At 40.1% G+C, this 26,823-nt stretch overlaps 2 protein-coding genes across 2 annotated transcripts in view; one reads left to right on the plus strand and one right to left on the minus strand.

Annotated features, from left to right (window-relative positions):
• ENO4 (enolase family member 4) overlaps window positions 1–4,264 on the plus strand; it is a 62,457-nt gene extending 58,193 nt beyond the window's left edge. The window contains exons 13-16 of the mRNA XM_019471649.1: window positions 163–358; window positions 1,256–1,323; window positions 1,889–2,006; window positions 4,092–4,264. Of these exons, the coding sequence (XP_019327194.1) occupies window positions 163–358; window positions 1,256–1,323; window positions 1,889–2,006; window positions 4,092–4,264 (555 nt within the window). The remainder of the gene's footprint in view (window positions 1–162; window positions 359–1,255; window positions 1,324–1,888; window positions 2,007–4,091) is intronic.
• A 2,525-nt stretch (window positions 4,265–6,789) lies between these two features.
• SHTN1 (shootin 1) overlaps window positions 6,790–26,823 on the minus strand; it is a 49,413-nt gene continuing 29,379 nt past the window's right edge. Inside the window, exons 9-15 of the mRNA XM_009277905.2 lie at window positions 25,862–25,967; window positions 24,051–24,133; window positions 20,574–20,683; window positions 19,855–19,908; window positions 16,847–16,967; window positions 15,747–15,930; window positions 6,790–7,000 (exon numbers count right to left, since the gene is read on the minus strand). Coding sequence (XP_009276180.1) covers window positions 6,790–7,000; window positions 15,747–15,930; window positions 16,847–16,967; window positions 19,855–19,908; window positions 20,574–20,683; window positions 24,051–24,133; window positions 25,862–25,967 — 869 coding nt within the window. The remainder of the gene's footprint in view (window positions 7,001–15,746; window positions 15,931–16,846; window positions 16,968–19,854; window positions 19,909–20,573; window positions 20,684–24,050; window positions 24,134–25,861; window positions 25,968–26,823) is intronic.

Consider the following 26,823-nt stretch of genomic DNA (forward strand, 5'->3'; position numbering starts at 1 on the left):
TTATTTTCTGCAGAGAAAGAGAGAAAATGTGAAATAGTCTCCTAGGAATTCCTCCCACCTCTCTATTTTTATTTTTTTTTTTTTAATTTTCACCTCCTCTATTAGGGTTTTCATTCAGTTTAGTTTTTTAAACTCCAGTTATTTACTTGATTGTTTATGCAGGACAGACAACAATGGAATCACATCTGTTGTGCTCTTGGTTCCAAGTGTTACCTGATTGCTGAAGATGCTGCCACATATATTTCCAAACTTAAAATTGACCAAAACATAAACATACCAACGTGCAGTGGTGTTGTCCTAAAATATATTAACCAAACCAGGGTATCAGACCTCATAGAACTTACTGGACTTCTAGATGGTGAGTAGAGGGGGAAAAAGGCTGACTTTCAAACCCTACAAGTCAATAAGTAGTGTTGCTACATCTGTAAATATTACATCTTTTTATGTAATTATTGCCACTTCTAATTTAGGAAGCGCTTGTCAGAAGAAACTAAAATTCATGTTTTGATTCACAAATCTCTGTTCAGGAGCTGAAAACAGCATTCAAGGCTTCAACTATAGTAAATTAATACACTGTGGATGCTTTGAGTGTGGGTGCCCTTTGGCACTGCAGCTAAGTGTCATACAGTTAGACATCAGAATTAAACAAAATAAAAAAGAGGTAGTTGACTAGTCTGAATTTTGACTAATACTAGTATTAATAATTAAGAAATCCAAACAAGCCCAGAATGTTTAAAATTGCAGTTTACATGATTATTGACTATACATTACCGAGCTTTTGTGGTAACAGTGCTAAGAACCTGTGCAGTTTCATATGTAAGATTTGTCTTTGCATCAATTTTTCTTTATTCATTTTTATACGCAAGGAATAGATGGACAAATTTAATATATCTAAGTTCCTTCCTTATTCCCTCTCTGTAGTGAGGAAAAATCATTACTATAGTAAGGAGCACATTTAAAATAAATAGAACAGCCTCCTAGCCTGTAGAATACATTACCAGACAGATCAACTGGAGACAGAAATTAGGATAGGATGTTAGATATTCCCTTAACCATGCTGAAAATAAAACGTAATGTTAATGTAGCAAACTACTATAGTTTATATCCTTATGAGGTGGGTTTCCTTGGTTTTACTCCTGTTTGTATTTAAGCTTCGATAGCCCAAAGGTAAAAAAGAATGAAAAGTCCAAGCAATTTCTGTGTCGAACATACAAAATATACACTAATGAAGGTTTTACACTCCCGTTATATATAGGTCAAAGACATATTACCATATTAGGAAGTCCAGATGGAGAATCTTCTGATGATAGCCTTGTGGATCTGGTAAGTATTGAAAGCTGTTCAATTGCAGAATTGCCAGAACACTGCTTTTAACATGAACTATTTTTTAAGGAGAAAGCCTGTTTCCGCTTGAGAAAGAAGCAGCGTTTTACAAAATGGGCTTTTTCTAGAGAGTTGCTTTTTTTCCCCACAGAGAGTTATTCTTTGAGTTTAAAGAGAACACACAGGAAATTTGCCAAAGCAAGGAGTATATTCAGAAGTGTGTATGATCTATTTGGTTGCATTAGTTTATAAAAAAAATGTGAGATACTTAAAACATTTCTAAGTAGTAATAATATTTTAGGCAAAAATTCTTAACACTAATATATTTAGTCTTTTTGTATTAAAGCTACATTTGCAAATAAAATTTCGTTTCCTACGCCAGTGAAAATTATTGTTTGCATCCGACAAATCTTTCACTGAGAGATTTTATTTCTATTTAAAGGAAGGTTTTTATCTGTAGAAAGGTAAGAGTGTTAAATTAGAAGTAGGATACCATGTTTAATAATTAAGAAGGACTTCACTTCCCGAACCGTCTAGTTTTAAAATACGCACTTTTTCGTTTAAGGCTGTTGGACTGGGTGCCAGGTTTATCAAGTTGGGAGGTCTTTCCCGCGGAGAAAGGGTGACCAAATACAACCGCCTTCTTGCTATAGAGGAAGAACTGGCCAAGAATAGAACGCTACGTATGAGCTTCTTTCTTACTTTGTTTTCAGCTTGCAATGAATGCGAGAACAAAGATTGGAGGGAGAATGATTGAAACTGCACCACAGGAGGGAAGTGAAATCAAAAGACTATAACTAAGCGCTGACAAAAAGAAACTAGGATAGCACTTGCCACAATGTATATTGTTGTCCTAATGGATTATCTGTTTACTGAATGTTAAAATAGACCCCTTCTTGAGGAGTAGCCTACATTAAGCTTTTTTCCAGAATTAATTGGTTGGAGTCTTGAAGCCCACGGTGCAAAAGGAACAAAACAAAAACCACGCATATAACACGCCGAAAAGCTGCCAAAACGGAATTTTAGGCCAAATACCCCACCTCCCTCAAGCCCCTAAACATATATTGCTAACAAAACTTCATTTCACAACCCTCTTTTGTGTGTTACATTTCCAGCAAAATGTGTTTGGAAAGCTACAATTGCACGGGTAAGCACTAAATAAAACCCAAGAAAACCCGAAGTTGACTATGCACATTCAGCCTTAGCCACTTGTATGCATCTGCCTGCATTTCAGGATCTGCATCTTCTTTTTAGCTCTACACTGTTAAATGCTTAACAGTTCATTAGAACCACTTCTCACTTGTTCAGGTATCAATCAAGACAGAATAAAGGCATACAGTCTGAAGGGGAGGCAGAGACACAAGGAGAGGAAGAAAGGAAGGAAAGGGTTTGCAAGAATTTATTATGCCTAAGAAAAAGAAAAATGAAGGAGAATTAAGTCATTTTACCCTCTTGTTTCTAATCATTTGCAATCTTCTATACATAGGACAGCACCACTTGACATGCACACTAGAGAACAAAGTTTTTATTTTAAAAAAATTGTTATTGAAAATATTCTGTTTTCGAAATCTCCCCCTTGCTCATCTATAATGGTTGTAAAAAATAGAAACATAGACAGAAATTCTTTTTTGCTAAGACAGTAGTTTCACAGAATGCGTTTTTCAAAAACAAGACATAATTATAAAGAGCTGTGAACTTTAACTGCCTCAGCAATATTAATGTATTCCCTATTCAAATGGCATAGTGTAAACAAAGGGCTTGAGTTTGACAAATATTTAAACCTGTATCTCATAAAATGAAATAGCAACAATTCCAGAAGCCGTTAATAGTTTGGCAGAAATAAAATCCAGTAACTAAATCAACAGCAGGGATATACTGAGATAGCATGTCTGAGCTGCATACCAAACTCTTCATTTGGCTGGGCTGCGAGCTACGGAATACACTGGAGAGCTGAGAAGAGAGGACTCTCTAAGTCGCTCGTAGCTGGGCAGTGACACTGACCCCTCAGGAGTCCCCCCCAGGAGGGGGCACGCAGCTGGGCCCAGGAGCACCGTAACAGCCGGCGCCCTCGGCTCTCCTGCTGCCTTGCCCCCTCTCGCTGGGAGTAATTTGGGTTGCGCAGAAGGCTTTGCCTAAGTGCAGCCCCAATGCCGATGCTGTGTTTCAGCCACCAGATTCACCCGGAAGGCATGTGTGAACTGCTTGCAAGCTGAATCGGACTGGCCATCCCTTTACTAAAAAGTGACACGTACAGCTGAGACATACTCGGTGATGGGGTGGGCACTGTGTATGTGGCAAAACGGAATTAGGTGGTGAGGTTAGGGAAGAAGGGGTGTCCCAGAATTGGGAAAAATAGCAGCGAGAAGACAGGTGAGGTGTTAGTTACAGGAGCAACATCTGAACATGGGCTTACATAAAGTTGTTAAAGGCTGGGGCAGAGAAGAGGCACGGTCAGCTGATGGGAACTTTTGCAAGCGCACCAGTGCAGAGGAAGATGGGTGTTCAAAAAAAGGGCAGCAAGGTGCGATGATTAGTGAAGAAGGGAATGCAATAAATATCCCGGCTCAGGCTGCTGTGCAGCATGCCCTAATCCTGTAACCAAAGTGCAGGGCTGTTGCTCCTTTGTTTCTAAGGACCAGACTTCTAAAGGTGTTTAGAGACTCTTGGAAGCATCATGTGGCATTTAAAAAAAATCTGAGTGCACCAGAGAACATTACAAGAAACCGGATTACAGCAAACATGAGTTTCTTTTTTCTCTTCTATTTCAGGTGAAGCAAATCTTGAATTTATTGCTTTTGCTGAAGAATCACAGCCAGAAAAACAACTTTCTGATGTACTTCCTCCCCCAAAGCAGGATTCGTTGCCTCCACAGCTCTCTCAGCCAGCCCTGCAGGTTCGCAGCCTGCCTGCTCAGCTCCCAGAGAACAGCACACTGACCTAGGTTGTCAACATTAACTTTTGGATAAATTTCTGAAAAAAACATTCTAGTAAGAAACTCATATATTAACTATTCCTTAATCCATTTCTTTTCAAGCACTTTGGCTAAACGTTTTTAAAAGCATTCAGATACTAGCTTCTCTTTTCCCAGGAGAGCATTGCTTTCAGCTGAAACCAAGTTAACTGAGCAGTGGCTATAGTTTGAAAATACCACAAAATTCTGTGCTGTATTTACAAACTGACAAAACAAATACCTCTGTGTTAAGTCCAAAACTAAATGTTTGTTTTGGGAAAGTGGAAATCTCTCTCCATACAAAGAGCAAGCTATTGACAAAGAGTAAAAAAAAAACAAACCATTTTACAAAAAACAAAGGCCTTGACTGTTACGCTGCTCCATCCCCCACCCGCACCCTCAATGCTGCTCTTAGATCTAGCCTACAAGGGAAATTTTGCTCCAGTTCTAGCTAGCTAGCAATACAAGTGCATCAGCGCAAACCCCAAATGTAGGGCACAAAGCCGTCACTGGCATCGCTAGGAGGCTTGCTTCAGTCGGAGGCAGGGAATAACAAGTCAATTTCACAAGGTCTGGGAAACTTGTCAGGAGTCTTTTTAATAAGCAACAGTGAAAAGATAAATAAATAATTTATGTCCTAGGTAACAAACAGTTTAAGTAAAAGACATACTTCTTAAAAACCTTCTGGGGTTTGTATAATTTGAACATATAATACAGCAGCAATAATTTGAGGAAAAATACATATATAAAACATTGCATTTTAAATTCAGTGTAACACATACCCAAGTGAAAAATTAACCACCAGAACCAACCTCCCCCCCAGAAATGAAGATATCGATGAGAGACAAATTTCCCCAAGTTTAGGAATTATATGTAGTTCAGTAATTGGATCAAGTCCAAGATTTTCTTAGCAAACATGCAAAAAACACCAAAAAAGATGTGAAACCAGCACACTCGTTACTATCACTTTATTTTTAGGAAAAGCACCAGACAGTTGCATGCAGAGCCAAACCAACAAACTCAGAACATTCATTCTTCAATACTATCACTGTTTCAAATCATTAAATAGAAAATAATCCAAGTGCATTCAAGTACTTGACCACCCAATTTCAGTTACACCGATCTTTAGGTAAATCCCTGATTACATTTGTTGGTTCACTATAAAAGAATGAGATACTGTGTTGAATTTAAGAAGAGACTACAATGGAATGTGAATTGGCAGTGGAGCAAATCAATTGTGTACCTATTTCACTGTCTTCATAGGAAATAAGGGCTGAGGGATACTGGGATTTGTGTCATCAAATAGAGACATCTAAAGTGTTATCTAATAAAGAAATTAATGCCACTGGTGTGTAGCAGGTTCAAAGCAAAGCCTTATTTGTTAGTGTTGCGAGATTTCAGCTGGAAGTGCTCAAAATGTTGATTCCAAATAACTTGCAATCCTAGAATGACTGAATCCCAAAGGTACTCCGTACTCACGAGAGCCTAGGGTAACTTATTTTTTGCAGCAGCAAATACAGACTGCTGTTGCAGCAGTTCCAAACTTTGCTATGCAACATTGAAACAAAAACCAGGAGGTACGTCCTCCTTTGAAAAGCTTTTCATCCACATGAGAGCACCAATCTCAACCCATGAACTTCTGACTTTGGCCATCGTTACCAAAACTCTTGGTACCAAAATGACATGCTGCACTGCCTCTGCTTTTCAGTCTTTGGGCTAGCTGTCCACTGGGGAATCTGAACTGAAACAGAAGTGTTATGCTTGTGCTTTTAATTTCCTCAAAAGAGCGTGTGTGGAGACAGCAGTACGGAGACCTACAAGATCTTGGTTTAAGTAGAGATCAAAATATTTTTAAAGCAATGTGTCTAAAACCTGATTTTTCAATTATTAGTAGTAGCCCCCATACTAAAGCTGATGTGTGTGTAATCACCTTCATAGGGTCAAACCCAAACCTGTCCAGTTCAAGAGGGATGCAAGGGGCTTCCGGCAAGCTTTAGAATGGACCTTTAACAAGGTACCGGATCTTGGTTTAAGTAGATATCAAAATATTTTTAAAGCAATGTGTCTAAAACCTGATTTTTCAATTATTAGTAGTAGCCCCCATACTAAAGCTGATGTGTGTGTAATCACCTTCATAGGGTCAAACCCAAACCTGTCCAGTTCAAGAGGGATGCAAGGGGCTTCCGGCAAGCTTTAGAATGGACCTTTAACAAGGTACCTTCTTAACAAAAGAATAATTAAAAAAGCCTTTTCAAATACAGTTTTAAAGAAAAAGTAACTGACAATAGCTAAGAAAATACTAACCCTACCTGGGAAATTAAAATGGGAAAGGGATTTTGAGTGATACATAGTTATTTAACACTTTAATGCATGTAACAAAACTGCATACGAAAGACCATTTCAATCTGTTATCGAAAATGGTTTGGAGTACAGACCGTAGCCCCTAGTAACACACCTAAGCAATTTACATGTCCAGATAAGGATTCCCGAAAGTTAACAGCCTTTCAGAACAGCAATTAACAGTTAGAACTGTCTGTTTCTTTTATTTTCTCAGCATTCGTTTCTTTATGCGGCGGCTTGCTTTTTTGTTCTTCGATTTTGTTCTGATTCAGCGTGTTTTCAGACGTCTGATCCCCACTGGTGGAAACAGGATCTAAAACTACAATGGATTCCGTCTCTTTTTCACTGCTAGAAGCTTTTCTTGTAAATTCCGTATGACTAGTTGGTCTAAAGGAAAAAGAATAAATATATGAATACAGATAAGAGTTCACATATTTAGGAGAAAGAATATAAACACACAGAAAAGCATTTCTGTTACTAGTAGCACGTATGACCAGTACAGGACTACTAAACTAGTGAAGAGATTTCTAGATTTACAGCTGTTACATACAGATTGTAGTTCACAAAATGCAGCAGTCACATTACCTCTCCTGGATCATCTGTTAAGCTAGCAATGGAAGGTATTTAACAGGAAAAACAAACTTATAAAGCACTGAAAAAATCCCTAGACTATGAAAGAATCAGTTTAAAGTCTTAAGAATTTATTTTCTCTCTGCTCATCTCGGAGCTGGATTTAGGTTCCCCCATGTCCAACAGGGCAGTTGCACCCAGAGAAAACGCTACCAGTTCCCGTAGCCTGTAGGCTAATAGTCCTGCGGCCTGAAAGGAGAACGTGGCTTCTTCTCCACACCTGCATCCCAGAGCAGCTTGCACAGGGCTTTCACTGTACTACACTCTACCGTATGACAGGGAGGTAGAGGCAGCGTAACCAGATTTTCCGCCGTGGCTCAGCACCAAGAGGCTGCTAGTGGTCTCACTGGGAGCAAGTGCAAATGATTTCTGAGAATTCACCGACTGGATTTGCTGAAATACAGAGGGCGTTAGACCTACATCTTGTACTGCAGAAACGGGGTTACGTCTTGATTGCTTGCAGCGCCGGGATTCTTGCGGGTAAAAAGCCCTCTGAGCGGGGAGACAGGAAGGAAAGGTCAGAGACACCAGGGTTATTTGTCGAGGCTGGCATCACGCTATAAACACTGAAAGCACTTGTCTATATTCAAAAGCTTGTACTAGTGTTGAAAACGTGCAGGAAAATCCTTAGATTAGCTAGAATGCACCAGCAGAGAGCGAGGCAAACGCTGGGAAAGCACGACCTGAACAAGTGGCAGATCCTATGCCATCTTGACGCTGCTGTATGGGCAGACAGGCAGCTTACAAGCATGAGTTTATATCTCCTCCACCGTCCTTTCCAGAGCCTGTTGGCCCTGTATGCCTGAGGGCATGTAACCAGGCATGCTTAGAGGGCAGTCACAGGCATGTACTCCGCCCACCTTTAGGCAGGGCCTTACACAATGGTATGAACACCGTATAGATATCCGCACCAATACAGCTACAACCACCAAACTGGACAGGTGCAAAAATCCTTAGCGCCAGAAGGTCCTACGTGCACCAGTGGGTGTGCGGCCCCGCGCTCCCGGGAAGCCTAACTGTAGAGCTGCTGAATGCAACTGCGTTTGCTAGTCCAGAGCCTTTTTTTTATTTTGTTGGGTTTTTTTAAAACATTTTCATGCTTACTCATAAGGAACGGCCTTCTGTACTGCTAAGATAACACCCTTGAAAGGAAAAAGTAGAATCAACCGGAAGCCAGAGAAAGAAATTCAGCTACTGGATCCATCTGCTCTGAACTGCCTTTTATTGTGACAGTCTTTGTCCTAGAGAAAATGAATGCGGCCCCGCGCTCCCAGGAAGCCTAACTGTAGAGCTGCTGAATGCAACTGCGTTTGCTAGTCCAGAGCCTTTTTTTTATTTTGTTGGGTTTTTTTAAAACATTTTCATGCTTACTCATAAGGAACGGCCTTCTGTACTGCTAAGATAACACCCTTGAAAGGAAAAAGTAGAATCAACCGGAAGCCAGAGAAAGAAATTCAGCTACTGGATCCATCTGCTCTGAACTGCCTTTTATTGTGACAGTCTTTGTCCTAGAGAAAATGACAAGGAAAAAAGAGGTCACCCCACTCAACAATTAAGACCGTGGGGCGGAGAAGGTACTGGCTCCCACCTGACGGGGAGAGAGTAAATGTACAGGTTAAAAACAAATAAATAATCACAGAAACAACAGTTGTTGCACTTTCCATTTCAGAAAGAATTCACTCAGCTTGCTACTGAAGCGCTGGATATAGCGAATGAAATTCCATGTTCAAGCTTTAATTACAAGAATTGTCTCTAACATTAGAACTTCGGTATAAGTTAATTAATGCAGAAATTGGCGCTAATAGATACAGTTTCAGACTCATTTGATTATCATCAGAAGCTAGTGATTTCATAAGGAAAATAATGCTTATTTTATGCAAAAGTTGCCAATCATTCCAGAAAATACGAGGTGCGGTATTTTCAATGTTACAGCAAATTAAACTTTTTAAAGCAGCGTAACCAGAAGAGGGTTATTTTAAAAAGTGCTACCTCTGAAAAGCTGATTGCCCAACCCTATAAAAATGGTCAAAGCCATAAATGCCAAGTTCATTTTTATTTCGCTTTGGAGGTAACTATCTTTCAAATCCCAACAGCTGGACTATTTAATACAATCTGGTGAATCAAAGTATAATTCTTCACTGGGCTCACAGTGGGGAGTCTGCATTAGTGTATGGCAGCATTCCAACAACTGATGCACAGCCAAACGCTCTGAAGTCTGTTTCATTTATAACAAAAATGGATAAAACGGCAATCATATTTACCACCTTCAAAGGACAGAAAAATGAAAGATGTCGATATAAAGTAGTTTAATGGAGAAAACCAATGATTAAATCAGCGTTTCAAGCATAAAAATAAGAATTACTATTCAGACTTCGTTGTACTAGCATTCCCTTCTTCAAATCCTTTACACTGTTTGCAGCACCAGCCTGACAGCGCTGCTGTTACAGCTGAGGTATTGTTAAAAATTATTAACCCTATTTATCAGGTATTCATAGCTCTTTTTCCATAGTTTGTCAAGAGCAGAATCCAGACATAAGAAAGTTTCAGTGCAAGAATGAACATAATTTTGGTGCTCCCTTTCAAAAAACAGGTTTTACTGCTACAAATAAAGCTGGGAAAAGCAATTAGTACAGATATAGTTAGCCACAGTTTTGAACAATTACAAATTTGTCCAGCCAAGGTATTTGCATTTAGCTCTATGCAAAGCTCTTCCCTCATTAAGATTGTTAATGTTGTTATCAGTATTCTTGTTATTTGTCCAACTATATATTTAAGCCAGAAATTGAGAACCCAGTTCTATTGTACTCATTCATACATAATTGTTCATAAGTTTGTGTATATTTTTATGACTAAACACATAAAATCTGTACTGTGAAATCCAGATTTAGATGATAAATGCATTTTTGTTTAATTGCATGGGATATGCAAAGTCCCATGCAGTACTGAGGACTGGTTGTGATAGAAGAGTATCAAAAGTACTATATTCTATTATGTAACTATAATATATAACTATTCTATAGTTACAGAAGCTACAGAAGGTGTAAAAGTAAAGGGTTATGCCTGACGGGCCGTCTGTGAAGTAGTACTGCTGCGCCCTTTGTAAATAATTTACAGTAGGAGTACAAAAGGACAAACCAAGGATCGGATTTGTCAACTGAGACTCAGACTTTGTTTCCGCTGGTTAATATTATAACCTTGGTATTATTTAACCTTGCTCCATGCTCTATTCATGAAATCATTGTAGTATGTTTCCATTAGAAACCAGAATTTTACATAAATATCATGGAAAATTTTAATGGATGAAGTCCCTTCCAATTTCCTAATGGTATGTAAAAGCAGAATGCTACAGGAAACCATTCAAGGAAAACACTGTAGGAAAATCCACGTTTATTACAGCGTATTTAGAAAACACTGGCAAAACTCTATTCCAACAAAGACTGGTTTTGCAAGTACATAGTATAAACGTGGGAGACTCCATGTAGATACTCTGCCTGGAATCTGAGATGGTGTGAATGAAGTCATTTCTGCTACAAAAGCCAACACTAACATGGCATCAAATTAGTATACTTGGTCTTTTCAGCAAGCTCCCTAATCGAGGATGCTGAAATAGCTATCGTCTTTCTTCAAAGCAAAACTGCTTTCAAAACCAAAATAGAACTCCACCACTACTATTCCTTACTCACCAAAACATGAGATTTGAAGTATGAAACGCTAATTTGACAGTTGTTTGCCACCAGTTGCTTCTTCATAACGCTTGAAAACCATGCCTGCATGTCAGTTATAGCTTGCTATTCGGCTAACTACCGCCCACCCTGACCCCAGCATTCCCATTTTCCTACAAGATTCCTGTAACTGAGGACAAACATCACTCGTGCGACAAGGTTCATACTCCAATCTCTATGTCCTGTCCAAACTGCCATGCTAGGAGGGTTTGCCAAGTAACAGCAGCTCAGCTGTCCCGCCTCTGACCCAGACTAACCAGCCCGTGGTGTCAGCCTGTACAGGAGAGAGGGTCTCAGCTCGGCAGAGTGCCACCGTGGTCTGTCTGTTGCGTGCCAGACCACAAGAGGTGAGTCAATTTTATCCTCAAAAACTTTTACCGAGAATAAAAGCCAAGATGTGTTTATTAAATATTTCAGAATTTTTAACAAGGCAGGGGAATACAACAGACAGGACCAAAGGCTAATACTGAACAACAGTAAAAAATACACCAATTCCAAGTCTTGAAAGTCTTCAATGAACAAAAATTCCATCACACTACAGCATTTGTCAAAAGGAAATTACGGGGAATACGAACAGTGACACTAGCGAATTAGTCTGCTGGTTACCTCCTCTAACAGTACCAGTACTAGACATCTGTGAAGAAAGTGCAGGAAACCTTCTCCATTTCAGGAATGCCCCTGCTAAATCTAGCTGAGTAGAAAGGTGGTCAACATAGCAGCAAGCAGAAGGGAACTGCAGACAATCTTTAGTATGCTGGATCAAGCCATAGGAAATTATTCCCATTTTTAGGTGCTTTTTTGAAAATGCTCAAAAAGATTGGCAAATTCATTTAAATGAAGAATCTCGGAGAGCTTCTACCTGCACTGAGAGCACGCACAAAAGGTACAGTCTAAGAAAAATGTGTGACAGTAGCTTTTAAAACGGTTAAAATTGAGGAGACCTCAAACTTCCAGAACATCTCATTGTTTTCTTCATTTGTGGTTCAAACTAAATTGCCCACCTTCAAGCTGCACTGGAAAGCCTTTGCAGTTCTGTCCAGCTGAGGCTGAGCTGCTTCCCGCAGAGCTGGTAGATGATTCAGGGGTACTAAGATTACAGCCAGGAGAAGGAGGACAAATCCTTTAATTGTATAAAATCATCAGATTAAGACTAACCCTCCCTGTGGTTCACTCCGTTAGCAGAGAACTCTGCTGCCCAGAAACAAAATGTTTACAAAGTGCTGGGGAAAAAAAAAAAAAATCCCCCAAAACCCAGGGGCAGAGCCAGACACACCTTTCCCTTCTGTGTCTACACACCGCAGGGAGTCACGGGAACTTTCTTTGCTCCCAGGGGAACTAAATTGTCACCTATTCTCTTCTAAGCAATTGTCACGGAATTACACTCATGCTGGGTTAAACATTTGGGAAGAGATTTGCAGAGGAAGTTACCTGAATACTGAGGTAAGGCCTCCATTTCTCTATAGGACACACATTATTGATGTCTTCCCCTCAGCACCACCTCAGCGAAACTTCACACATTCCAAATCATCTGCTTAATGGCTTCAGACCCTTCTTCTAACAATCTCCTGCACTGAAATAACACCTCACCTAGTGGTTCGAAACCCAAATTTTTCTTCTGAATTAATTTCTGAGCTGTCATCACTTAGTTTGATGGCGGGGAAATTTCAGAATCAACCCGTATTTGTTGATGTTACAGCCCTTTTCCACAATCCCTCCTTTGGCAACTCACACGAGTGGCCCAGCTGATTCAGCTGGGGGCCAGTGCTTTGGTAACACTTAACCCCAGGAGTAACCGTATGACGTGCGGAGTCCTGCTTCAACCAAAGACTGAAATTCCTCACCCCGTGCGTATTTAGGTTAGATTGTCACTGACTTGGGGGCGGGGAGGATCCAGGATTTTACTCAGTGAGCTGACTTCTGTCTATGTATTGTTCACAGACACATTTTCAAGACTGGGTCTTTTTCAAAGGCGTGACCTTCTTTCTCCATGAGAACAGGTGTGCTCAACTGTTACTCAACGTGAATAAAGAATGATGAATAGGGCTGTTCGCATTTAAATGTCTGTAAGTATTACCTCCTCCTTCAGATTACAAGCCTTAGTAATTGGATGGTGCAGCAAAGAGAAATAGCTCATGCACAACTATTCCTAAGGTTTTCTATAGGAAGCTGTACATTAAAATCTAGGTGAAGAAAAAAGAATACATACTGCACTGCAAGAGACACCTGGTAATTATGAGACATGCAATCCTTTACTGTGCTATAAAAAATTTGCTTGGCTGCTGCAAGCAGTTGAAGCAGGTCACACCTTTGTCAGATTTCAAGGAATTGCAAATGATGAGACAGCTGCATCCTTTTACCTCAGGTATGAATAAGGAGAAGAGCTGCCACAATAAATCTTTTGTATGCCTTTGTCATTTAAGGTATCTGGTCAAAGCAGCATATTGTTTGTTTAGTTAACACGGTCTACTTTAGGAAATAGTGTGGTGCAACAGGAGCAGACATGTAGAGGGAAACAGCCCGTGCTTCAGACCGATGTCCTCGTAACACACGTTTCAGGGGGGTTATTCACTGAACTAGCTCTCGTGTGGCCGCTGGGGCAGCCACTAAAGGCTGGATCACGTCTTCTGGTTTAGTTTCACTCATCCAACGAATCCAGGGATCCAGTTTATGCACTAAAGACCACTCCAGGATACACATCAAAGCATAGCAAATGGCGACAATCGGGAGATTTGCTTCAGAAGTGCTCTGCTGATCCAAACTAAACTGCTAGTATAGATGTACCCAGGGAAGCCCATAAAACTGCCTGATTACAGAGCCAAGATGTCAGACATGTTAGACAAATGAACTTCCTTCTGAAGTCTGCTTCAAATGAGCCCTGTTTCAAAACAGCGCTTACACACCTTGGAGTCTGGAGGCTGCTTCTACCAACCTTTGCTGCAAACAGTACCCAGGAGAAAGAAGAAAAGTAATTGCGCTTCAACATGGTACGAAGCATCTTTATTTCTGCTCCTCCCTGCCAGCCCAGCGGCAGAAGAGCATGAGAGCCCCAGCGCCTTCTCTCTCACTGGAAAACCGTCCTCAATGATGGGCCTTTCCAATTAAGCAGGTTTACACCAGTGACTCGGTGCAAAGAAGCCCTGCAGCACTAAGGAATCTGGCCCACCACATTTGTTTTAATGCTTTAAACAGATAAATTAGAGTGAAATGTGTCTTTTAGGATGTCACTGAATAGGCAAGCTGAGAAATAAATTGAGCTTCACATATGCTTTTATAACACATAACAACTGTGACTGTCAACACAAGATCCTTTTCACTGTCAATTCACCACGCATTCTGCGAGACCTTGGGGCCTGCAATTATTTCATTTCCTTTCTTGTAAATGCAATTTCCACTTAGTTTGGTGGAATAAAAGTAGACAAAAGGTGGTAGGAGTTGCTGTATTTTCTAATTAAGGTTATCTGTTGAAAATTGTAGAAATCCACAAACTACAAACACAGTATTTTTCAGGAACAACCTCACCTTTCTGACAGGGTAGCAGTTCAAGAAAATGCAATGGCACTATTCATGTCAAATTAACTGTTCAACAAATCGTCATCTTTCTGATTAAATTAAAATGAAGATTATCTAGATCTTCTATCTAGATACTTAAATGAAATAAAAGGGGAAAATACATATGATTGGAAAAGGCATTCTGCTTTTAAAACTCAGTGTGAATTAAATAAAACTGTGGGGTACAAAAGGAAGTTGGGCTCTTTATCCATTCAAAAACAAATTATAAAAGTACCTGCAGGAGAGTGAAGTAAATATCAGTTCATAAAAATAGATGCGAACTGAATTTCCAGCTCATTTATCGTGGCTTACTCCTTTGAACCAAGCAATGGAGACTTGCTAGAATTGGTACTGGTGGTATTTTTTAACTGATAGAGCAGGAAAGCTGCTTAATTAGCCATGATTACAATATTCTGCCGATCTGATTTGTCTCATCTATTTCCTTTTCTTGAAGTGACAAACTGACAAACAACCTGGCAAGGGAACTGAAGCAAGTGCACAGCCTAATTTCAAAAGGAGCTTGGTATTGTTGTAAACCAAACCAATCCTGCACGGGATCTGTCTGAAATAAATATTTCTGAAGCAGGTTTAACTCTTTGATGCTTAACTGGCACCTTGGGTCTTCAATCTGTTGTGACGGAAGATTCTTCTGCCCATCTGTGCAAATGCAGCACTAACTGTATTTTTTTTTTTTTTTTTAAAAGAATCTTAATCTTTAGATTTCCAGGTAATTCAGAATTTTTACCAACAAACATTTAAGAGTAATAGTCAGGACTTGTTTCGGTCCAACAGAAACTGCCCTGCACACCTGCATACAGACCAATATGACTTACATGATTCTATTTTTTACAATATTTTAAAATATTGTGCTAGAACTACCTTTTTTAAAATCAAGAGGTAACTATATAACTATCATCCCTCTTCTCTTCAGGATATGGAAAAAAACCTCAACCTTGCTATTCCTCAAAAACTCTTGAGTTCTTTTTTTTTGTCAGAGAAGATGAACTTTTTTTTTGAAGAATGTTCACAGATTTTGCAGGAAAAGAACTTTATTACAGAGAATTTGGTTTCTACTTCCACATGAGACTGCAAATATTTGAGGAGTCAGTGGTAAACAGCTGCAGACTATGTATTTATCCTGTTAACCAAAACTGATATTAAATCACTTTCAAAATGGACCAGCTAAACAGATCTGGTACTAAAATATATCTAGAAATCCATATTCTACTTACTGTAATGTAGGCTTGGAGCCCGTGACACCCTTAAGCTGGTTAGAGACAGGACCTGAGTCGGGTACTTTGGAACTGAATTCTGTCTCCAGGTCTTTCTTGTTCAATGCTGTTTGTGCAGCACTGGCTCCCGAACCTAGCACAGGCAGAGATTTTGATTCTGATGTGGCCAAGATTCCAGTGGGACCTAAAACCCAAAGAAAGTTTAATGCTTCTGTTATCCAGATTGACTGGTCTAGAAACAACACATAAGCACAGCAGAATTCAAGCTAACTGCAGAAATCAAAATGGAATTTTAACAAACAGCTCCAGTGCATGGAGAGTATCAAATACCGTACTTGCAGCTTCTGCTCTCCCCCGCAAGATTAACCCAAGCAAGGCTTGCTATATTGACACAGTCGTGCACTCAATCCCCTTGCCTTTATGGGATGGTAAGTCCTGCTGCCCACACAGCACTACCGAGTCACAACTTGCCAGCGCTCTCCCAGCCTGAAGAGCAGCTGGAGCAAGAGCCAGCCCAATGACAAAAAAGCCTGTTCTCGTACTAATGAGTAGTCAGTGAACTGTCTATCTACAAAGTCCAAGCTAAAACCATACAGTGACATTAAAACCAGCCACATCCGCAGCGACTATGGCATGGACTTACACTTGCACAGACTGTGTTTCTAACCAGGCAGAACATCAACAGTTACTATCATCATCTGTAAGGAAAGCATAGCTTAAAAACTGCAGACCCTTGCTCTGCAGAAGAGGTTAATTCAAGCCGTTAGTCCTAAACCCTCATTTCTCTGGTTACCATTACTTTCAAGGGTATTTTCACGGTACACTGAGACTATTAACTCCAATAACAATGTCTGAGCTCCAGGCAGGACCGAGGAACCTGTGTATATATGGCTGTGTGCGCAGAAAATCCTGACAGAGGCATCTCTTGGAGAAAATGGGGATGAAAAGCGACAGGTGCAACGGGGAAGTGAGTCACTGTAGAAGTAAGCAGGGTTCTCCGTAATGGCTGAAATGGCAATGGTCTGGAAGAGAAAGTAAGGCTTCAAGAGTCACTTAATGCAGGGAGAGGAAGAGGACTACGAAGGAGTCCAGCCACTTACTGCCACTGTCCTGGTCAGTGGTCACTTTCCGGCGGCGCAGAACTCGTTCCAGCTCTGTTTCACTGCTGTCTGTTTCAAGGGACTTCAAGCTTCGGGAACTAGTGGATTTGTTCAATGTTTCCTACAGCAAGAAACAGGCCTGAAAAGCTCTCTGAGGATATATTATGCCTTGCCAAACCTCCCATATGCACAATGCGAGAACCTTTTAAACAGCAGAAAAGCAACTGCAGTTCTAGACCAGTGTGCGAAGCTCCCTCTTTAGTACAACAGAGAGCATCTGGGGCTTGGCTCACCACTCCTCCCCTTACTTGGATTTCCCAATGTAGGGATTAACCATACTTACCTACACCTTAGAGGGTTGATATCAGGCTTAAGAAAGATGGTCTGGATCATTAATGAACAAACTCTGATGTTTGCAGGGAACTGCCAACTTCCTCCATCTTAATATTTAAAGGATCTCGAAAAACCACTAGAGCATTATCATGCCCATAATTAACCTCTATTAGCAAAAAGCCAAAGATCCATATTTTACTGCTCCAGCGTATTTTATATTTTAGCATGGTCCTATGTTGCTGCATCCTGGTGTGTACACATACCTGCAGAAGTCAGTATGCACTAGCTGCAACTGCAGCATGTTATTATATCCTATAATCTAGCTGATCTGGCATAAACCTGAGCCTATGTCCACATACTTCATGGTTTCTCTTACACACAGGATTAGACCTCAAGTTGAAATGGTTTTTTTACATACAAAATAGAAATCCATGCTATTACTGCCTTATGCCAAGGTTAGTATTTTGTATCAGCTAAGCTGCAAATCCAGCAGCTTTTCTTAAGGAAATTTTTTTTAAAAAAAGGCTTCAATCAAAGCCTGAAACCTCCCAAAATTGCCCACATTTTAACATGCACATAGTGCATACTGCATGCATTTCCCAACTGACAAGAATCAGTTACTAGATCAGGCACCCACTTGACTGTAAAATTTCCCCAAAACACTTACAATGCAACTGAAAATTTGGGACCCATGTACTATTTCATTCTCCCCCTGAGTCCTGCCATCTTTAGGAATCCCCAGGAATCCCGTTTATTCAGCCTTCCAAAACGTGTCATATATTTATCCAGAGCATAAATAACATATTCTTAACATCTTTTGTTGACAAGCACGTAACTTCTGAGCAGAAATAGCAAATGACAAAAAGAAATGGCATCGCAAGTTCCAAAAGCTGTACTACTTTCAGCTACTAATTCTTCACCCCCGCCCAAAACTTAAAGTATTTTCTTTGGCAACTATTTGAAATTTAACTGAGCAGGTACATTATTAATGAGTAGTATGCTCCAGATCTGTACAAACGTACATGTACGAAAGCAACTTGTGCAATGGAGTCACTCAAACTCTGCAATTTACAGAACATAAATGTGTTTTGTTTGTAACAATTATATGGAGATCTACATGAAATGCATAATTAGCATCGTAACAACAAATGTTTACTCCATCACATCCCACCCCCATGTTTGTTGTCTGACTGTGCATAATGATTGGTCTCAAGAATAGACTGGAATTGGATTTTATATAGCTTGTCTTATACTGCAAATATCCTGAGGGCTCAAAAGCAACAAGCTAGATACAGAAGTACAGTGACTGTAGGTTTGTTTCTGCTCCCTCTGAAGTATGTAATCAAGTCTCCCCTGATGTCAGCGATACAGTGTCAAAGAAAGAAAACAGCCATTAGAAAACGAAAGGACCTTCGGCAGGATCGTTAAGTCCAGCCCTCACTGGTCCAAACAGCACACCATACCAAACTATCCATACACTTACGGAGTTCCATTTAAAACATAATCTCCGTGTTGCATTTTACTCCTTTTCTATTTACCTCCACATTTCATTATGTGTCCCTCTAATTAGAGCTCGGCATTAAGGTCTGGAGGCTCTCTAGATCACTTCTTCCCTTCTTCCCCTGCTTTCATGTGACTGGCAAACAGTAAGTTTAACATGTCATTGGTGCCACACTCGGGATTTTAAAATCACAGCACAGGCTGCGGCTACACTCTTTGCTGTACTGTCTTGCACCACCCAACACAATACTGAAGCTATTTTTATAAAGGCTGTTCAGGTGCTATCATGGATGATTAGAATGATTAGCCTTACCTTCTGTGGAGTGGACGTGAAGCATTTTGCTTCAATATGGGCAGAATTTCACTGTTTTTCACCTTACAAAGGCAAAATTTCACCTGATGTGCCAAAGTTGCACTTCAACTTTAAAAGCTTCAGGGTCACAGAAGTCAGGGAGCAAGAACTACAGCTCCTTCTGACTGCTCGATACAATTTTAGCACTTGTGAGAAAGAAACAACCAGTTAAATAAGCGACGCAACATACGAGTAAAGGACAGACCAGCAGCAAATAGCACATTGCTCTGAGCAGGACCAAACACAAGCCTAATGTTTTTATTTAGTGATAAATGGGTACGTGGACAGCTATTCAGAATCAATTTTTCTACATATAAATGTAGACAGACTAGAGACCTCTTGCTCTATTTAGGCTATGTCTACGCTAACAAGAAATTTGGAGCCTCAGGACAGAGCAGGAGTTCAGAGCAGTTGATGATGAGAACCCTACATCTACTGTATGTGCAGTTCAGGGGCTTTACTTTGGGCTATATTTATCCAGCTGCCTCTCCCTCCCTAAGCATTCCCACTGTGAGTACTTGGAAGTTTCCAAAGGATCTATGGCAGGTACAGACCATAACATCCCCTCTAGTGGCAGAAACATACAAATCCAGAGCAGAGTTAACAGGCTAGGTTTCACCAAAATGAATTCTGTTAGCAAGACCAAAACCAATCTTTCAGACCAAAGTCAAAAGGGGAATCAGGGGATTCACTCCAAAACTGCTCTGCAGCTTCAAACCAAAACACTAATGCACAACTTTCAAATACTTGGCTATTTTGCACAGAAGGCCCTGTCAGCTCAATGAGAAGAAAAAACTGAAATATAAACTACAAGTTTTCTTACCAGAATCCCTTTTAATTCTTTCATTGCACTTTCAGAGGGCTTTGGTGTTTCTGGCTGTAAACAAACACAACACATACATGTTAAAAAACACATGAAATGGCCCATGACAGACTTTATACTTGAAGACAGATGTCGCACAAGGGTCTACTGCACAGGCATGCAGTTGTATTATGCTCCTCTGCTCTCTCCTCTCATGGGCACATGGCTAACATACAATCTATTTTCTTATATAGATGAAGCGGACTATCTTAGCTCATAACACAGTGAATCACAGCCTATACATAAAGAAAGATTACGCTTTTACGAAGATGGTAAGCAATATTTTATAGTAGCCACATTCGTGTATTAGTGCTAAGTGTTGCATAAAAGGAAGAAATACTGCTAAATACAGTCTACTTCTTGATCACACCCTTTACCCAATCCACTTATTCCCTCTGTGCTTTTAGTTTCTCAGTAGCTGTTTATTTACAAGATGCTTGCTTTCAGTTCCTTTCTGTGTCAAAGAAACTGGGCTTCTATTTACTTACTGTAGGCTTCAACTTCTTTTTCTGTTCTTCAGATATATGCTGCTCTAATTCATTTTATTCAAAAATCAAGCAAAGCAAATGAGGTGAGTGAGGCAAATGTATTCTTTTGAATGTCTTACAGAAAGCCTGATTTATTTTCAGTGTAAATTACTGTATTTAGCTAATATTATTGCTCTGCTATTTATTCCAAACCTTTGTTTTAGGTCTGCTTGACTGGTTGACTGGTCTCAGATGAACTCCCTTTTTAATTCTGTCCATCATTTCTTCAACAGCTTGTCTCTTCAGATCTGTAACTTCTTCACCTGGTCCAAAAAACAAAGAGCATATCACATTCCAGATATGAACTACAGAGAAATAGTCCAAAGAGAAAAACATGTTAAACAGCCTCCTAAACAGCTTGCTTGCGATATATAGCCAGTTACCATAACCATAATTTAGTTTTAATGATGAAATGGCATTTGCATATACGATGTACTTAGTTATAGTCCCTGCAGTAGTTCTTCCTGCCTGTATGTGTGATGCATATTGCTCATGTACTATCCAAATCCATGCTTTTTCTCAGTTTTATTAAAAATGTAAATGATAAGCATAAATATATAGGCTTATTTTTCTTCTCATAAGTGGGCTGTTCACAGGCTGTTCTTTCTTACAGAACCACTATCTTACTCTTAGTTTTCCCCATCACAAAGAGGCACTTTACCTTACACTACGTACATCTAAAAGGTGTTCCCTCTTTCTACGTAGTAGCAGAAACCAGCAACCTCATCTCTAGTTATCAGGGATTCTAGTTTCTGGATTCAGCACTATTAGCAATCTTTGCTATCAGCTAAACTGTCACGAGCTCTTCAAGGATAAAATGCCAATCTACACACATTGAAGATCCAGCCGTGGACTTCGCAGATGCCACACCGCAGTGCCTGCAGAAGTTTGGGCAGAAGCAGGGCACAGATCCTGAAAAATGCAAAGCTCCTGTTTGGGAGTTGCAGAAGCTCAGTGCTATAGGCTGAAGCACCAAGGACTGAAGAACACAGCCCCGCTTCCACTGTATCTCTTCACTGTGGCTCAGCAGAAATTTCCACAGCTTCACTGACACAGGACAAGTTGATAATGGCCCGTGGCGAGGCCTGTATGCAGCCCATTACAGGACTACCAAATGTGTCTCGTATTTCACACGGGTTTAAGAACCTTGCTGGAATGATACAGCAACATCTCAGACCGAACTAAAAACACACCATTAAAGAATACTGTACCGAGTTAAAGGGCAAAACTTAAATACCATGAAAGGAACCTGCTGATTTTCAAGAGATTCAGTATCAGGACTGCAAAATATTCAGATGAAATGGGAAGCTGTGTGATGAACCTAAACAATACCTGTTAACTTCTCAGTGTTCTGGATAATGTAACAAAAGACACTTAACGTGCCATACCAAAAAGGGAAAAAAAAAGACTACTTAAAGCAGATACATGGAGAAATATGGTTGACGCTATTCAAAGCTGCAGTGTTGTACCTTATATAACAGGAATTTTAAATAGACTTTCGCTCTCTCACTTGTCAGGGTACTATTGATGATTCATAGAAATGCAGTTTCTGTATTGTAAGCCGATTTAATGTCAGGCTTTAATTTCACAAACAGGCTGTTTAAAATATAAAAGCTTAATTGGTGGTATGGGATAGAAACCACTCATTCTAAGTTCTTAACAAGGGTCAAAACAAGCCTCAAGTTGGATATAACTACTAGATCAAGAAAGAACTTTCCCCCTTTTTTTAAGAACAGCTCAACTATTAAGAGAAGAAGCAGTTTATATGTGATTGAAGAAAGGTCAGAACCGTTAAAGTTTGCTAATAAATAATGAAAGAATGGGGTGTAGAGAACTTACAGTGAATTTCATAGTATTTCCTGCAATCACTTTTTGTAACAGTCTCAACAAAAAGGTGTAATCAAAACATCTAGGACACTTCAAGGTAAGGAAACTTGATAAATGAAGGCAACATAACTGAACTTTTACTGAAATATAAGATTGACTCTTCATCGGAGATCTCGCTACAAGGTCACTTCTCTAATTATTTTACCCAGACCAACAACCTTATTTCTCTCAGACTGGTAACCAGTTCCCAAAGATTCCCCCAGGGACCTGCCCAAGCCACCCCATTCCTCAGTTCCTCACCTGAAAAATGGAAGGGGTAATACTTCCTTTCCCCCACTTCCTGCCTGTTGGTCCCATCCAACAATCCAGCCATGCTTACATACCGTTACAGTCTGCTAACAGCAATTTTTTCTTTAACAGTTATACCCTATACCTATAATTTCAGCCATGTTCCCTTCTGCAGCCCCCTTCTTTGTTTAAGTGGCAGCAACTGAGTTAAGCAATTCACTGCAAACAAACTCCTGCTGTTTCAGAAGGAAGAGAGAAACAGCGAGGAAAACCTTGGTTATTTAACTGGCAACACTTGCCTAACTAGCTCTTCAGGCACTCATGATCATTTGTAAATCTGTACTTAACTCCTGTTCTCAACCTACTAAGTTTCCAGCTTCCATTAGCAACAATAAAAGGCAATTTCAGCTCTTACTTTGCATGCAGAGCCACCTTAGTGCAAGACTGTTTTGTTTTAGGTTTTCAGTATCATTAAAGGATTAGCATTAACAGTCAACTCTGAGTGGTGATTTCGTAAGATATGAATTGAGGGATGAAAACTGAAGCATTTAACAAACTAGCTCTGCGGAGAGGCTCTGGATGGAAGAAATCACGAACAAGAAGCCATTTGGAAGTTGGAAACTTCCCTGTATTATCCTGTATATAACCTGTTCTCAGCTTAATGCTTGTTGGGTTTCTTCTTCTGCCTCTTCCAGATAACCTGTGGAAGTGCAAAGCCCTGGACACGCTGCAGCTGCAGCTACATGCTGTAGTGTCTCCAGTGTAGAAGCATAGGTTGAGCCTCTCAACACTGCTATAGTGCAACTACTACACGCAGTTCCAAACTGCCTGGCTGCAGCTCAGCAAGCTGCACAGAGTCAGTGTAACAGCATGGGGCCTAAGATAAACCATCCTGTTCTCCCCATCCATCTTACCCAGCACATCCCCGTACCCAGCTAAGAGCTTATCTTGTCAGGTCCTTCTGTGAGCCAATAATAAACATGACCACCCTCTCCCTGGGGGGGGGGAGATACATTTTTCTGCCACATCAGTGAATGAAATCAGCTCAGTGACATATCTGATAAGCGTAAGAGCCAGAAGTAGGAAGATAAGAACTTTTTTTCAGTTACAGCAAGTGCTAGGTCTTCCCTTAAGGTTTTTGATCTGCAGCCTCAAAGATTGTTCATACTAAAATGCGTTTGGAAAAAATAAATTGGATGCTGATCACCAGCTCAGTTGCGGGGGCATAGACAGCTATGAGGGCTATGCAAATTTGCTAGGGATCTTAAGGAAGCTTGCAGTACCAAAGCTACAATGCCAAAGATACCACTTCCTATCTCAGAGCACATGTGACTGGGCTGAAATCACATTTCTGGACTGCAAGGTAGATGAGTATGCTGGGACATGGAGAGCAGTTGTTAATGTTGATAATTATAAGCATTTGCATCACTATCTGTACTCACAGTTCATTTTCAGTAGCTTTATCTGCAGTACCTAGTGAATAATCCGCATGACTTGAGAAAGGATGAGTCATACCTGACTCCTGCTGAGGAGGTTTCTCCTTCTTGCTCACATTGGTGTTGGAGTGAGATCTCTTGCGAATCATTGACATGAGAGACCTTTGGGGAAAATGAAACTGCAGATTGTCATTCCGTCCTGTATTACACACTGTTAGAATGAACTTGAACATGACACACAAACAGCTTGCTTATACCTGATTATACAGCTACTTACAAAAGACTCATCTACCAGTTCTTGAATGCAGACAGATGTACTGAATTACCCCCCACAACGCCTCCCATCAAAATGCAGCAGAGAAATTTATTTCTTTTAACAGACACTAGGCACAAATCAAAACACTCCAAGATTTAATATTAAAAGACAGTGTCTCATTGTGATACAGGACAAATTGAAGCTGCTCTGGCATAATAAAAGGAAGGAAGAGCTGTAGATATTGAAGTGAAGTAGTATTCTCCAGAGAACACTTAAATATGGTGATCAGCATCTCCTCACCAACTCCAAGTTTGTAATCTTCTCACAGTGTCAAACAATTATCCCTTCACTACAGTCAAAATGTAAAAGTCCAGGCAAGGAAATGATTCATCTTAAAGCCCAAGTATAAGCTCCTATGCACATCTGATGTGTCAGTGGGGCGTCACTCCCTACTGAACATTGTTTCTTACGGAGTAGAGTGACCTCCCTGACATAAAGGGTCAAAACTCTGCCCCAGAAAAAAGCAGCATCCAGTTCCTAGGCTCTGAAACAACCTCTATGCATATAAAGGTCACAGCGCATGAAGGAAATATTCTGATTTAGCTACTACAGGGCTTAAAATGAATAGTGTTATCTATTCCAAATAGTAAAGGGCACAAACTTAAACAAAACAAAAAAAACCACCACAGCACCCCCACACAGTTAATTCATGCTACACATTAGTGAGGAAGAAGCAAGCAAGCCAAATGAGTTACCAGACGTAAAAGGAGTAAAAGACCAAACACAATTGTTCAGAACATGCTTAGTTTAGATTTCTAAAAACAAAGCAAGAAGCACAAAGGGATGAATTCGCCCTACTAATCATCTCTATTCATATATTTAACACGGTAGTTAAGAAGAGTCCTGTAAGTAATTTCTATTACAGAGGGTTAGAAAGCGTCATCAAAGTCCACTTATTTTTAAAACCAAGCAGACAACATGAAGATTAGCTGAGTTCCTAAAATTAACTAAGCACACTTCAGGGCTTAGTTAATTTGGGTCTAATGCCCGATACATCATATATTGGTCAGCCTCTTTTACAATCCTTTGCAAAAAACAGGCTTAATGTTGATAATTTCACCCAAACCTGCTTGATGATGGGGTGGTGATTTTCGGGGTTTTTGTTTTTTCTTTTTAACTTATGAAAGCAATTGTGGGAACTAAATGGAGTCTGCATTTTCATCACCAGTATCCGACAGGAAGGGACACACAGTAATCCAACATATCCTTTGGTTCAAAGGGGTTTTCTTAGCAGGCGATTCAGACAAGCATTTCACAAGTCTATAATTACAGCTATCAGGTGAATAGAAAAAAATAATCTCCTAAATTTAGAGGAGACAGGTATCCCTCCTCCTCCAAAGTCACAGTCTAGACAATTCGTTAGGCTTGGCAAGGCAGACACTGTTCAAAACCGGTCAGGGTGTTAGTCTGTTGGCAGGTGGGGCACAGAGCGTGTCCTACTGGTAAAGAGACCAAGACAGGTGGAGAAAGCCTTTTTTCCTTTAAAGACACTCTTCCTGCTTGGATGCAAGCTCATGTAATGTACTCTGCTTCAGCAAAGCATTAATGCTGTGACCCTTGATTTAAGCACTTACCGTATAGGGTTAGGAGGAGGGGGAGGAGGAAGAGGAGGAGGGGGCGGCGGTGGAGGCGGTGGTGCAGGATTTTCAGACTGCTGTATTCGTTTTTGAAGTTCATCAACTGCGCAAGAGCAATAAAACAAACTAGAGTGAGTTCTTGGCTTCTCACATCTGCTCTAAAAACCAACTTTGATGGTCTAAGCAAAAAAGTTACTAATTAACTAAAAAACAAACAACAAGACTAAACCACACAACTGCTAGGGAGTCCTATTTTTGGCAACATTTTCTACCAAGAACAATGTCCTAGATGCACAGGATTGTCATTAAACCAGTTACCTCCAACCTGAGTTACTTTTGAAACTAAAATGACACTCTCCCTCATACTTCATATAAAATTATAGAGCAGGGAAAAGTTTATCACATTCCTGCAATGGTCTACTTGAAGTTGCATTTGAGAATGAACTAACAAGAGATGAAAGAAATGAACAATTTCAGCTTCCAGACTTCTCTCTGTCTTGCTGATGGTGTGGGTTTTCCCCATAAAAATGGTCAAAACTGGGTGGTGGGCAGAATGGATTCTTTCTCTCCTGTTTTTGTGTCAGATCTAAAACGTGGAAATTACTTTTCTGCACTTGAAATGTCAAATGCAATTAACCGGGGAAGGGCAGAAACAGAGGAAAAAAAAGTCTTAAATTTCTTTTAGTTACAAAAATTCTTAGCAAATGTTCTGAATACAGTAGGAATTACGGCAGAAGTGCAGAATATGATTTCCAAAGTGGATATGGTTCTTTGTTCTCGTAATGATGGATTCAAATTAAAAACAGAATCTTGAACATTTATTTTTAAATTTAGAAAGGAAAAAAAAATAATCATCAACTGAGGGACTTTATATTGCAGGTACACTCTTTATGCTAATAAATTCCTTCTGAGGGACAAACAAGCCTGGAAGGAAAGAATCTGTGTGAAGGTTAGATCTT

This window comes from Aptenodytes forsteri, unplaced genomic scaffold (genome assembly GCF_000699145.1).
Source record: "Aptenodytes forsteri isolate BGI_AS27 unplaced genomic scaffold, ASM69914v1 Scaffold15, whole genome shotgun sequence".
Classification (NCBI taxonomy): Eukaryota; Metazoa; Chordata; class Aves; order Sphenisciformes; family Spheniscidae; genus Aptenodytes; species Aptenodytes forsteri.